This window comes from Poecilia mexicana, unplaced genomic scaffold (assembly GCF_051168715.1).
Source record: "Poecilia mexicana isolate PSO_F unplaced genomic scaffold, ASM5116871v1 scaffold_4, whole genome shotgun sequence".
Taxonomy (NCBI): domain Eukaryota; kingdom Metazoa; phylum Chordata; class Actinopteri; order Cyprinodontiformes; family Poeciliidae; genus Poecilia; species Poecilia mexicana.
The window spans coordinates 30,663,338-30,677,491 of NW_028263373.1; the positions used below are offsets into that span (position 1 = coordinate 30,663,338).

The 14,154-nt window shown below is 39.5% G+C and overlaps 1 protein-coding gene across 1 annotated transcript in view; it reads right to left on the bottom strand.

Moving 5' to 3' along the window:
• Positions 1–14,154, bottom strand: part of ptprfa (protein tyrosine phosphatase receptor type Fa) — a 151,841-nt gene that overhangs the window by 101,271 nt on the left and 36,416 nt on the right. The window contains exons 9-11 of the mRNA XM_088005297.1: positions 13,041–13,310; positions 5,554–6,135; positions 114–250 (exon numbers count right to left, since the gene is read on the bottom strand). Coding sequence (XP_087861423.1) covers positions 114–250; positions 5,554–6,135; positions 13,041–13,310 — 989 coding nt within the window. The remainder of the gene's footprint in view (positions 1–113; positions 251–5,553; positions 6,136–13,040; positions 13,311–14,154) is intronic.

Consider the following 14,154-nt stretch of genomic DNA (forward strand, 5'->3'; position numbering starts at 1 on the left):
AATTTGGGTGGGAGAGCAAATACTTTTGGCACAATAGTGTATGTTTTACATGAATTCAAACACATGAAAACCTTTGCATTGAAATACAGCATTTCATTTCTGGGTAAATTTACCTTGTTTGTGGGACTGTTGGCCTCCCAGTAACTTAGTTCATAACTGATGATGTGGTCTTGGACAGGCCAAAGCCAATACAGCATTATCCGGGTGTCCAGTTCTGCCTCGGCCTCAAAACCAGATGGCTTGAGTGGAACTGAAAGCATGAAAATAACAACCAGAGGACAATAGAGGACAGCCCCTTTATATCAGCCGGTTAGAAAAAAGGTTATTTTAATAAAGAATTACAACTGAATGATTACCATGTATATGGAAAAATTAACTAACAAGAATAATTAACATATCACAAAACCTGTACACAATGACAACCATTTTAAGTTAAAAGCAATCATCTCTACATTTTTTATTTCTTCTCTAACTTTGTGACAACTAAGGTAACTCCCAGATTAAACTTTCCTTTGATGTTTGAGGAGTCACAGATTTTTTTTATCTGATGGTAATTACTGATAAGATCATAAAAAGTTTGTGCTTTTTGAAGTGAACTACACCCAAAATCAGTTCCGTCATCTAAATAAATGTAAACAAGCATAGCTCAGTTAAATTCAACGTGATGGCAATGTGGGGGGGAATTTCAGGTTAAGTGGTCCAGTAACACTTTAATTGATGGGGTGTGCATGACACTGACATAACACTGTCATAAACATGACATAATACATGTCATGAACTTGGAGTCTTTACGAATGTCTACGACTGTTATGAATCTGTTGTCAGTCGGTAAATAATGACACTCTTAATGCAAAATTGCTCTAAAAATTGCATTAAAACTGTGGTGATCCTGGGTGCTGAGGGTTTGTTTTGCCGCTGCTTCTCACTCCTTCCACCAGGGGGCGCCTTGTGGGTGATCTTTGGTGGGCGTGACCGGCGACGCTGGAACTCTACACACCTGTTGGAGATCGTCTCATCTGCGAGGGGCTTAAGAGTGGAGTCAGCCAACACATCGTCACCAGAGTGTTAACCAGTAATGGTACCTCAGGCCATCAGGTTGTTGATTTCCTTGTGAACCTCCCAATGACCCTTGGTGTGTTCCTCGATTTTCAGAATACCTCCTTGTGACGTCGTGGTCCTAACCACTCAAAGCTCTGAGCTCCTGGCTGTTCCTGGTGTACCCCAACCGTCGTGACGCCGTTGGATTTTACCCTTCGGTGCCCGCCCGAGCCTCCACTCACATCACCCCGCAGTTTATTAACCTACCTGTAACCGCTCGTTGGCTGCCTCCCTCGAACTGCTCCCGGTGAGCTGAAGTTTGTACCTGTCCGCCCTCCAACGCCGCCCCGCCGGATTTCTCCGGACACCAGCTGGTCCCGCAGCTAGATCATCCTCTCTGAAACCACCCCTGGAAGTCCCAGTACTCACCCCGGCTCCCCTGCCGCCTGGTCAAGTAAGACCGTTCCCGTTCATTCAAAATTCTAACGTCCCACAGACATTGAACTCATCACTCATTCTCTCCTCCTCAGTGAGCCGATCCAGTTGCCGCTTCCCTGTGGAATCTGCTGATCTGATACTGTTTTGGTGCTTTAATATTAAAACATCTTTTACTGATTTTCGGTTCTCTGTTTTGCATGTGGGTTATTGTTGGTTATTAGTATTATTACTATTAGTTTCACGCAAAAACGTGAAGAAAGTGTGCCAACTTTGCCGAAACAAGCGCAGCTCACAGTTTTTAACAATTTCCGTTGCTTTCGGTGTACTTCTAAATCTGCTCCTTTTTCGCATCTTTTCGGGCCTGCTACTGCCTTTAGTGGCGTAATGCATTACTAAATCAGAATACCAAAGTCTTATTAATTCTGGCATTACTGGAACCTCAAAAGATAAAGTCCCTCACAAAACACCATACCTTTTAATTTTCTTAAGGAAGCAGAGGTAATTAAATGACAATACCTGAAAGTGGTTCCAGTTTCACTCGATGGCCAATCTGTTGAAACTATGGCAAGTTTTAAATACCTTGGATCATTCCTGGACAGTCAGCTCAATTTTGCTGAAAACACTGGCTACATTTTTAAGAAACGTCACTCTATCTTTTAAGAAGACCCAGTGATCTTGGGGTTACCTAACAAGTGCAACTCGTGCAAAACCTCTAGTTAGTTAGAGGTAACATTAGCTAACATTACCTCTAGTTAATGTTAGCATTTTAACAATGAGTTAAAATTTAAAACTTAAAAATTTAACTTAAGTTTTAAGTCATCTCAAATTTTAACTGTTGAGAGCTTTAGCTTTTCATCTCCTCGGCTGGTTTGGTCACATGAGCTGCAGACTAAGAGACAATCTTTTAAGAATACTTGGAAAAATAAGTAGGTAACTAGTGGTGAAACCAATAACAACTCTGTCTAAACTGTTTAGAGCACAGGTGTCAAACTCCAGTCCTCAAGGGCTGCTGTCCTCCAGTTTTTAGATGTGCCAGAGGTTCAAAACGCTGGAATGAAATGGTTTAATTACCTCCTCCTTGTGTAGATTGGTTCTCCAGAGCCTTAATGACCTGATTATTCTATTCAGGTGTGGTGCAGCAGAGGCTCATCTAAAAGTTGCAGGACACCGACCCTTGAGGACTGGAGTTTGACACCCCTGGTTTAGAGCATCCATCCTTTTTTTTCCGTCAGTTTGAGCTCATGAAGGCGTTATTGTGTTCCTCTGGTAAATATAGAACATCTATTAGAAGTCATTCATTGACAGTGCAATAATTATTCTTAGCCAAATTAAATGATAACATTTACCTGTAGCATGCTAAGTGTTTACTTGATGCACAAATTGTTGGTATTATGATTCTATTAATTAGTTGTATTTTATTGTTTTAGAGTCAAAGAAAAATGTCCACCTTGGAAGACTAAATAGTTTAATCATATTTTTTCCTATATATAGGACTCTACCAACAAAACAAAAATGTGGATTATTGCTTGTTTAACAATCCTGGTTATTCATCTATGAACCTAATTAATTTGTTTGTTATTGACTTTTGCTCAATTAAATTTCTTATGTATATTTTGTGTATGGTATTTTTATTGTTGTTGATAATGTTTTTCATGTCTTATTTCTTTTCTTCCTCTTATAAGTGATTTAGATATATAGATGTTATTTATAATGTATAAAGGTTTATGTCACCTAATTAGCTCTACACCCTGAAGAAAAATATGGTATTTTAGAAGATAATTTGTCTTTCACGTTGCCAGAAATGGCGAAATTAATAGAAAATAATAAAGATTTTGTGGTATTCTCGTTTAGTGACATAATTATATTAGTTGTGTTACCACCCCCACGCCACTAGAGGCAGTAGCAGGCTCGAAAAGATGCGACTAAGAAGCAGATTTAGAAGTACACAGAAAGCTACAGAATTTTTTAAAAGCTGTGAGCTGCGCTGAAGTTAATAAAAAAGAGACGCTGAAATACATGCTGTGAGTGAAACTCCTTCCTAAAGATAAAGTTAAACCACAGATTTAAAAAGAAAATTAAAACGGGAGACCGCGGATAATATAGGAAATAGCGCCCCTTCACTTCCGGAGTGCAATGATCCCATTTCCAAATAAGGTAAGAGGCTGACAGTGGTCCGTCCCCGCCCCTTTCTGTTTGCTGCAGCGAGGCCCTTCTCGACAAGCGCGCCGAACAAGTGCGTGCTTTCTCAGCGCTCATAACAAGCACGCGCGTATTTTGCTGCCTGGGCGGTGCGGAGCGGCAAGAAGACGCAGGGGGAACCGTATCTGATGGGGAAACGCGGATTGACCTAACACCTGGCGTTCAGGCGGAGCAGCAATGGCGGTGAAGAGCGACAAATTATTTTATTATATTACACTTTAAATGACACAACGTGATTTTGTGCAACATTTTTAGGTGAGAATGTAAGTGTGTAAGTCTCAAATATCTAGTCGGTTCACCAAAACATAATCTAATTGCAATATTGCTCCAACATTTTCAGACATGTCTGCTCCCGCTGCGTTAACAGCCAGCTCCCCTTGCCAGCAGTTAGCTGACCCGGGAGAGAACGCCTAACTCCCGGCACATTGTTTTAAAAACTCCCGCTAGCTTTCCCCAATGAGTGGAAGTTAAACACCGATATTATTCAGACAGATAATATCTAGTTGTAACATGTTTGGTTTACTACAGTATTTAATTTATTAAATCGGTTTGATTGATTGAAGTTAAGCCTTCAGACATACTAGTTTTATTTTACTGTAATGGCTTATCTGAAATCTGGAGAATAATTTGCTCATATTTATTCCTTTATTCCTACATGTTCAAACAATACATGGACAATACATGTTCAAACGTGTTTGAACATGTATTGCAATGTTCAAACATGCAATACATGTTTGAACATTTTAGAATCAAACTAACTGATTTAGAATAATACAGAAATCAAGATTAATACATGACTGAAAAACTTTGGCTCCATTGTTTTTTTTTTCTTCTCTGCTCTTTCCTTCATGCAGTCATGGTTGCTAGGCAACATAAGTTTAACTACAGTGGGGGCGAGGACAGTTGGTGAAGGCTAGATCTATACGAATTCACAGCTTTTCTCTTCCGGTCGTCGTTTATTCGCGGTCTACAAAGGACCTGTCCTACATAGACAGGGTCCTTCGAAGGACGTCGACCCTGAATTTGGACACAGCTGTTATGTCATGTTTATGACAGTATCATGTCAGTCTTATGCACACCCCGTCAAATAAAGTGCTACCAGTAGTCCTTGCCCTGAAAAAGTTTGAGAAACATTGCTATAAGGAGAACAACTTAGATAACACTGAGTTGATCTTTTCTGCCAATGCCTTCATTCCAAATCTTGTTGATATCTGATTTAGGTGCCTTAACTCATCCTGTGTTTTCCAGTGAGACACCTCAGAAATGATAGTGATCCATTCTGGCCACCCCACTTAGAATTTCTTTGATTCACCCCTGCTCAAAGGTTTCATCTTAGGACTTCTCTTACTTAAAGAGGCTCCTGCTAGCCCAGATCATAGCAAGTGGGAGCTTGCTTGCCCAATTGCTACCTGGAGAAATACCAAGTATGTTTTTGATGAGTGATAATATAATACCATAATATAAATCTCAAAAAAGTGGATTTTGATTAATAATAACTGGAACATTAAGTTTGGTCTTCATTGAAATATTTGATGATTGTTGATTATTTTGATGATATTTGATAAAATGTCATGTTTGTTCTTTGTTGCCTCACGAGCAAGGTGCTTTATATGCTTGCTGTAAAGCACCTTGAATTGCCTGTTGCTGCACATGTATTGCAGCATTGAAAGCACATGCATGGGGGGAGACAGGACTGAGGGAAGAGAATTGTATACCAACTAATGTAAGAGCAGGCGGCCCAATCCAGCACACAATCCAGGATATTTATGGAAAATAATAATACGGGAGTACAGTGGGAAAGGGAAGTAAAAAACCGGTCGTTTCCCGGCCAAAACAGGAAACTTGACAGATATGGCTTTACTATGGGGGGACTCTCACCTCCTTGCTGGGTTTTTAACTGCAGAACATCAGACAGTGGCCCATCTCCCATAGATGTGAAGCCAAGCATCCTTAGGCTGTAAGTGATGTTAGGCGTGAGTTCTGAGATGGACGTGAACTTGCTGTCATTGGTGTTGTGTATCTGCCAGGTGCTGAGTGGATTACTGGGCTCAGAACTGTAGAAGATCCGATAACCTTGCAGTTGACCATTTGGCTCCTCAGGAGGTTCCCACTCCACCAGTATGGTGGTGGAGCTCAATAATCGTGCCCGTACATGAAGAGGTGGTGATGATGGTGCCTGCTCACCTGTACGGATTTTCACAATACTGCTTGGAGGCCCACGCCCAACACTATTAGAGGCCAGGACACGGAATTCGTATTCAGAGAAGGGGCTAAGACCGCCAATGCTGTAGCGAGTTGAAGCTACACCATCTATCTCCTGAAAACCATTGCCAGAAGTTTTAGAACGGTACTGAACCAAATAGTAGGACACAGGTTCAGCGTTCCCAGACTTCCATGTTAGAGTAACACTGGTGGCTGTGGTCTCTACCACCTGCAGAATGGTAGGCATCTTCGGAAGAGCTGTCAGAAAATGAAGACAGGAGGTTTAGTAAGACAAAAAAAAAAGATTTCTTTTCTCACATAAACCTAACTGCTTAATTGTCCTGGAAGTCTTTTAGCTTATATTACTAAATATTATGCTAATAATTAAACTTTTTAACCATACAGTTTGTAAAGCAAGACCTGTACAGGATGTGAATGATGTGAATAACATCACATAACATATATATGCTATATATGTGAATAACATACAGGGTTTCCCCCAGCGTATTATAAGAAAAAATATATATATCACTTAAATTTTTTTTTATCTTAAAGTCTCAGTTGTTCTGACAGTTTCAATCGCAAAGCACATTTATTGATAAAAGATAGGTTTATAGTCAGGCACGTGCAGAGGGGGGGGCTGGGGTGCTTGAGCACCTGCCCTTTTTGCTCCTTGCCCCAAAGTGCCCTTTTGGTCTTTTTTTTGGTGGTATTATTATTTTCAAAGCCCTCTTCTGACACATAATAACATGTACTAAAATTATTTTATTTTATTTTATTTTTTTGTACAACATAATAAGCCTTCCTGTCACCTTGTTACCTTTGACCTTTTGCCCGTGACGCATGACGCAGTTGCCTCTCGCGCTGTGAGATAAGGCGGCTAACTGGAGCTCAGCATAGTGGACGATCCAGATCATATGTCTATGTTCCAGATTACAGAACAGTTTTTGGTGAAATATATATATATAAAAAAAACGTTTTGGTGAATAAAGTGGAGTAGACTTGCTACTTGTCAGATGACGGAAAACGTTTAAGTATCGTTTCTGCTTCAGCACAGAGTAGCGGTTTAAGCAGAGAGGTAATGAAATACAACAGACACCGACAGGCCTTTGCGTCTGGCTTCCTCTGAAGAACTACTGAACGGGAAGAGACAACCAGGTGAGGAAAAACTGTTCTTATCTATCGATTCAGTATTTTTATCATACAGACATTAGGCTGCTGTTGTTGTGCTATTAGCTAGCTGCTAGCTAACGAGTTTGTTTGCAAAGCTAGATAATAAAAAGCTTCTTCCCTGTGTATGAGGCACATCGCCCGTCCAAAACGTATCATCTCCATAATGGATAAATGTCCGATCTTCTAATTTCCTTTGCTGCATAATGTACATTGCATTTATTCTGGCGTTAGGTAAATGTGTCTTGAAAGAGAATAGCACTTAAATAAAAGTCCAACAAGGATATTCATTTAGAATTAAAAATAACTCGCCCTGAATTATCATGATAGATATAATGTATGTCATTAATGAAGGGGAAAAAACTCAACCCAGACTTTAAGTTTAGTGTCTGGTTCGCAGAGTTTGTAGTTAAATTTTTTCCCCAATTATTCAATGGTGAAAAATAAACTAACCTCAGTTAAGTAAAATAAAATTGTAATCAAAACTTTTGGAATTGTAATGATTCCTTTTTTAAAAACAAATTGTTTTGTTTAAAAAACTTTTTTTTAATTAAATAACTAATTTTTGTCTTGTGAACTTAAAAAGTTATTTGCCAAACATAAACTTTTATTTGCACACATCAGAAATCTTGTTGCAATTTTGGGTCCTGCCCATGAAGTCATGTGAGAATCACAAGCAAAACTTTGAGTCAAACAAAAACTTAGAATATCAAGAAAAGATTTCTGACATACACAAATAAGTTTGTTTTGGGTTAGGGTCAGGGTTATGTTTAAATGTTTTAATGTTTAAAAAAAGTTTTAAGCAAAACTCAGTAGGCTTTTCCCATAGTGACATGCATTAACAATTCAATTTTTGCTTTTGTTTTTTTCTTTTTTTCTGCAGTTCCACCTTAAAGTTTGATGCAGCTCTGCTTTCCTGAATGGACCATCTTCATCTCCACTGCAGCAAACAGGCAGCTCTTTTATAGATTACAGTCACTAAAAGGTTGCATTGTGCCCTTGTTTATATTTTTAATAGTGTAATTCTGTAAAGACAAAATATGTAAATCAGAGCTAAACCACCAGCTCTGATTTACATATCTTGCTAAATTGCAGGTTTGAATATTGCAATACTTTCCTATAACAAAATAGACCTGCAGAAAGAAATTACTAATAAAATATCTTACATATGCATAGTTGTATGCTCTGTATAGAGATTTACCTTAGCTTTGATTGTATATTTCACAATTTTGTAATTTATCATTGTTTATTAAACTCTGAAAGCTGTGTGGCTTTGTTAATATTCTGTCCTAGAAGGCGGTTAGATGTGCCCTTTTTTTTGAGCACCTGCCCCTTTAGTGGTCTCTGCACGGCCCTGCTAGTTAGCATCATTCCATTGAGTCTATAGGGATTTCTCTGTCTTTGCTCTTTTTACAATTAGACAACAAAAACAATATATTTATCACTGACAGAAATTCAAACAATCTTTGTTAATAAAAACAGTCTCCTGTCTGGACTGGAGCAAGTCCACACAGTTTTACCTTAACTTTCATTTAAATTATAGATATCTGTTGCCACATCCCTCCTAACCCGTCGTCTCCTAAGTGAAATTAAAGCGGCAGTATGTCATTTGTATAAAATATGATTTATCATTGTTTATTAAACTCTGAAAGCTGAATGGCTTTGTTAATATTCTGTCCTAGAATGCGGGGAGATGTGCCCTTTTTTTTCTTTTGAGCACCTGCCCTTTTAGGGGTCTCTGCACGGCACGGCCCTGTTTATAGTTTATGCATTTAAAGCCAGCAGAGCAGGCTGGTGCCTCTGCGCCTTGCCTCTGCTTTATCTCTTAAGTTTGCCTCAGCGCGGATCGCGCAGGCCTCCTTTCACTCAAACTGGACACATGGTGACCTGTATGGATATTTACATCAATCCTCTGTGAGGAATTATGGTCTTTGGAGAACCTTCAAGGTAGGAGTTTAAAACAAACCGCATTAGCTCTGATTGTGCAGCTCTGTGAACCACAGGAATAATTTGTAGTCACGCTTTCAGACGTGCGCGTTGAGGGAGTGGTGAGAATGATTTATCTTTGTGAACAATTATGTTTGTTCACAAACATAATTCACAAACATAATTGTTCACATAATTGTGAACAAACAGTTATTTACATCTCAACACGTCAGCGTCGAGTTTAACGGGGGCATCGGCTTATTTTAGGGGGGCATTTGTATTTGTAACTAGTAAAACACGTTACTTTAATCGGGATGTTTGTGAGTGGAATTGGTTCATGTGTGGTGTGTGACTCCTGCCATGTCGTTGGACACAAGAACCGATCGGACCTGTTTTACTTTTATTGGCTCGTGTGTCACAGAGGTTTGGAAAATTGGCAATTCAAAATTGTGCCGTGTAAACCATACCTAAGTTCTACTCCTCTCGTTTCCCTGACTCTGGTCATTTACATGTCCCTTCAAAGTAAGATATAGATGCACAGCAAAAACGAACGTTTTACTTTCAAGAAAATATTATTTCACGATAACAACTAATGGGAGCCTTGTGCTTGTTTCTCTGGTACAAGACGGCCTCATCTGGGAGTGATGAGAGACAATGACACCCAAAGTGTTGCTTATGCTCAGGGTGCTTGGTCTGTATGTGGCGAAGCAGTTTTGAAGCTTCCTTGCCTCATTAGTGAGCCAGTCGCCGCATATCATGCAGAGTGGGCTTGTAAAGTGGGATTCACCTACCGGTCCGGAATAAATCCATTCTCCTGTCTCTTCTCTGGGCCTTTTGCTCTTCACAAATAAACTTTCCAAAGACACCTGATCTGTCTTACTCATGTTGCTGCTTGTGGAAATATTTAATTATTTCTTGTGCGACCCAGTACCAATTGGTCTACGGACCGGTACTGGTTCACAGCCCGGGGGTTTGGGATCACTGGCTACTTGTTAACAAGCTTAAGGTGCTATACTGGTATTGCTAGTAATCTTTTGGCTAACATTACCTGCATCCAACAGTATTACTCAACTCAGTCGGTTAGTTTGAGGGACAAACTGCGCAAAGTTCTTAGCGTTTTTTGCTGGTTTGCTGTCATGATTCTAACACGCACCTGAGCAGCTCTGCACAGCAGCAGCAGGTCTTCTCCACTGCTGCTTCAGTGCGAGCTAAAAACATCAGCACCACTAACAGCTTATGGGTTAGATTTAGTGAAATCTGGGAGAGCAGAAATAGTTTAATTGGCCAACATAAAAAGCAATAAATTAGAATTGTCATGAAGTGTGGGTGGATGATGGTGAGGAGAACACAGGTTGTAGAAGATAAATTAAGATTTAATGATAAATATCAGCTTGTACACAGCTCGGGAGACTGGCAGCACGGCAGAGCGGAAGGCTAGGGCTCAGCACAGGTAGCAACAGAAACAGTATTGAATAAACGCGAGCTCACCGACTCAGGACTTGATAGTTCTACTAAGACGACTTACATAATACAGACGAGAATAGACAATACAACAAACGTTAGACAAGGACCCGACAAGAGACAAAGACAACAGGTGGACTTAAATACACAGGGAGTAATCAGAGGAACAACTGGGAACAATCAAGGAGGAAGACAGGACAGCACAGAGACTCACAGGAAACAAAACCCAGAAATAAACACACAGAAAAACTCAATTCACGACAATAATTGCAGTTTACTAATTTGTATTTGTGAACAAATAGAGCTCAAACTCAAAGATTAAACTGACAGCATCAGATTGTAGCTAACCCTAACACTAACCCTATGATAAAAGAACAATCTAACTATGATTATTGTTTGAACTTTTACAAAGTAAACTTTCCAGCTCCTTAAAATCTTACATTTAAATGTTAAACAATTTAAAATGTTTAATTTAACTATGCTGAAACCATTAAATCAAATTCAGCAGCATTTATAATTCTAATAAACAAATATTACATTTATGTACCTGTGGTCTGTGTTAAAATATTAGCATTCATGGGGCCCTGAAGGGCTGGGGGGCCTTATTGAGCCACTGACTTAATTTGAATTAAACAGAAGTGCAAATAATTGATATTAGGGCTGAAACGATTCCTCGAATGATTCGAGTACCTCGATTACTAAGATTCCTCGAGGAAAATTTACCTGCCTCGAAGATTCATTAATTTATGTTTTATTAGTTAGCGCACCGTGTTCTGGCCGGGACTTCATTTGCGTTGCGCGGAGCTCTCACTTCTGCCTGAGTTGTTGACAAAAGCTAAGTCTCAGCGGCATAAAGTCCAATCTTCAAGATTGGCCCCTGGGGATTTTATTGATTGATGTTAATGCCTGACTTTTTTTTTTAATCGTTTTTGGGGAACCAATAAGCATCCTTAAAATGACTGGGGAATGCCTGGAGTACGGCAGCATTTCTCCTCCGGGGCTGCTGGTTGAAAGCGAACGGCGGGAAGAGCGCTGAGGTGAGCGGATAGCCTGAACAGGGCGGGCGGCTGAGTAGCTGATGCTTACCGTGTAAATGTAGCTTTACCGACGAACCGCACAATAAATTTCATATCCCGGTCTGAAGAAACGGGTGGCGGAGCGCATCGTACATGGCTGGTAGATGAGTTTCTGAGTGTGACCAGTGAAGGTGTGTAAATATCCCGTATTGCTTCCCCCCGTGTTCGTCCCCCGGTCTAACGGTTCGTCAGTCCGCTGGTCTATTTCTTCCCCTCCACCCCATCTTAACGTTCGTTCATTCGCCCTCTCCTCCCACTCCAGGCGGCATTTCCCGTATTTTCAAACCCAAAGCGTGACAGGTTAGGTGGCAAGGTGAGTTTAATTAATCTATTAAACTCACTGAAGATGAATACATAAACTAAAAGCTGGATTGTAGACATTTTTATAAGCATATTTGTGAGCCTGCCTCTTTGTTATTAAATTCAATATAATTTCAGATTTTTCTATAACTTTTCTTCTGGTTAACTTAGAAAGTGAGCTATTATTGTTACAGGTTAGTTTTCTAAACTACAAAAAAGCAACTGTTAGGGATGCTCAAATATGAAAAATTGGACTCATATTGATATCTGATAGTAACACCGGTATTATGCCAGATTTACCAATATTTCATTTTATAATTTTTTTTATCCGATTACTCGATTAATCGTAAGAATAATCGATAGATTACTCGATTACTAAAATATTCGTTTACAACAGCCCTAATTGATATTCATTTCAATTGTATTTTTGATTAGTTGCTTTTAATTGTGGGTTTAAACAGCGTTTCACTGGCGATGTCTTCTCGTAACATATAGCTACCCAGTAATATTTTTACATTTCCTGTCAACTTAAAATCTTTTAATACTAACCACCTCAATGTTCCGACCACCAGGCTTAGCAAGTTTTCTGGGGGAAACTAACATATGTAAATATAGTATATTCACATATAACCACATATATAGCACATGTCAATACAATATATTGACATGTGTTATATATGTGAATAAAATATATAGCATATAAAGCAGGTGAGGTCCTGATACCAGCAGGACATCATAGATACCACTTTTCTGCAGGATTTCATACCAAACTGCACTTCACAGTGACTAAACACAATTAGATTTTAACTAGTTGACTTTAAAGGATTGTGAAGTCAACTAAGTGCTAAAAATAAGGTAGCTGCTACGTTTTAATTATATACATTAAAAGTACCTAGTGCAGATAACATACACATAGGACTTTAAAGGAGGAGTCTCAAAAGTCCCAGACCCTGGGCTGCACTTCCAGCGTCTGGAAGTGGCCCAGACCCTATAACATAATGTTGTTGGAGTCTTCATCTTATCTTTCCTTCTTAATGCTAGTCTGATATTGAAGAGGCCCCTACTTTTGAGGACAGTATTGACATCATCTTGAGGGGTCAGACCCCTGACTTAAAGGGATTGTTAAAAATAACACTGCAGCACTAGCTTTTTTGTTAACTAACTTTGGATGTGATGTCTTGGATTAAACATCACAAACTATGTAGTTAACACAACTACATAGTTTCATACCTTTGACAAAGACTTGAGCTGTGGTCTCAATCATACCCAAAGTTGAGATGGCAACACAGGTATAGTTAGCAGATTGTTTAATATTGGTAAGCTGCAGGATACTACGGCCAATGGGTAGCTCATCCTCCTGGGTCAGCTCCACTTCATCACTCATCCACTTGACCAAAGGCATTGGAGAACCCACTGCCACACATGTCAGGTTGACACTGCCAGCAGGCATCACCTCACAATTAGTGGGTGGGATGGAGAAACGGGGTGGCACACGCCGGACTGTAGAGGTAACGACAGAAGGAATGAGAAGACATGATTCTGGGACATGTGAGAAACTACATGGCTAAGTGTGCTCAGGTTGTACTGAGTTATTAACCACAATAACTGGTTGTGGTTAATAAACATGAATGAATATTAATGAGTGAGGTGACATACTCCTTGTATGTTGCCTCACAAGCAGCTTAGCTTCAATCCTGATGGCCAACTATTTCTACCTGCACAATTGCCAAGTCTTCCCCAGCAGCCTGCCAGGTTCAGCAGACACAAAGTTCCTCCAGATGTTTGCTAATTGCTGCTGGCTAGTTTGTAAGAGTTGAATGGCAAAGTCGGGGAGAGGGCTGCTTCTTAAAGTGGAAGCTCAGCGTAGAAACTGAATTGCAGAGGAGGAGCTTCATGGAAAAGGCTGCGCTCAGTAGCACAAATGATCACAAATGATGTCATATTTGCTCATTAATATTCCAGTTGCCTGGATGTTCAGACAAACACACTATAAACAGAATGGCAACATCTGAAATGTTAGATGACGAGATCTCAGAAACTTCATTTCAACATGCTTCAATATAGAAACACTGTTGTAGAAACAGGAGTTTCTATGAGTGCCACATAAACTGCTTTGTTGTGGCTTTGTTGCCCACGCTTTGAGTTTTTCAGATTTTCATGTATATATTTTTTTCATATTCATATTTAAATTTTTTTATTGTGTATTTATTTTTGCACCACTATATCAAAGCAATTTCTTAGCCTGTGAATCTGTTTACTGACAATGGATCGGTAGCTTAAAAAATTTACAAAATATATAATTAATGGAACTGAGCATTTTAAAACAGACTATTTAAAATAAGTG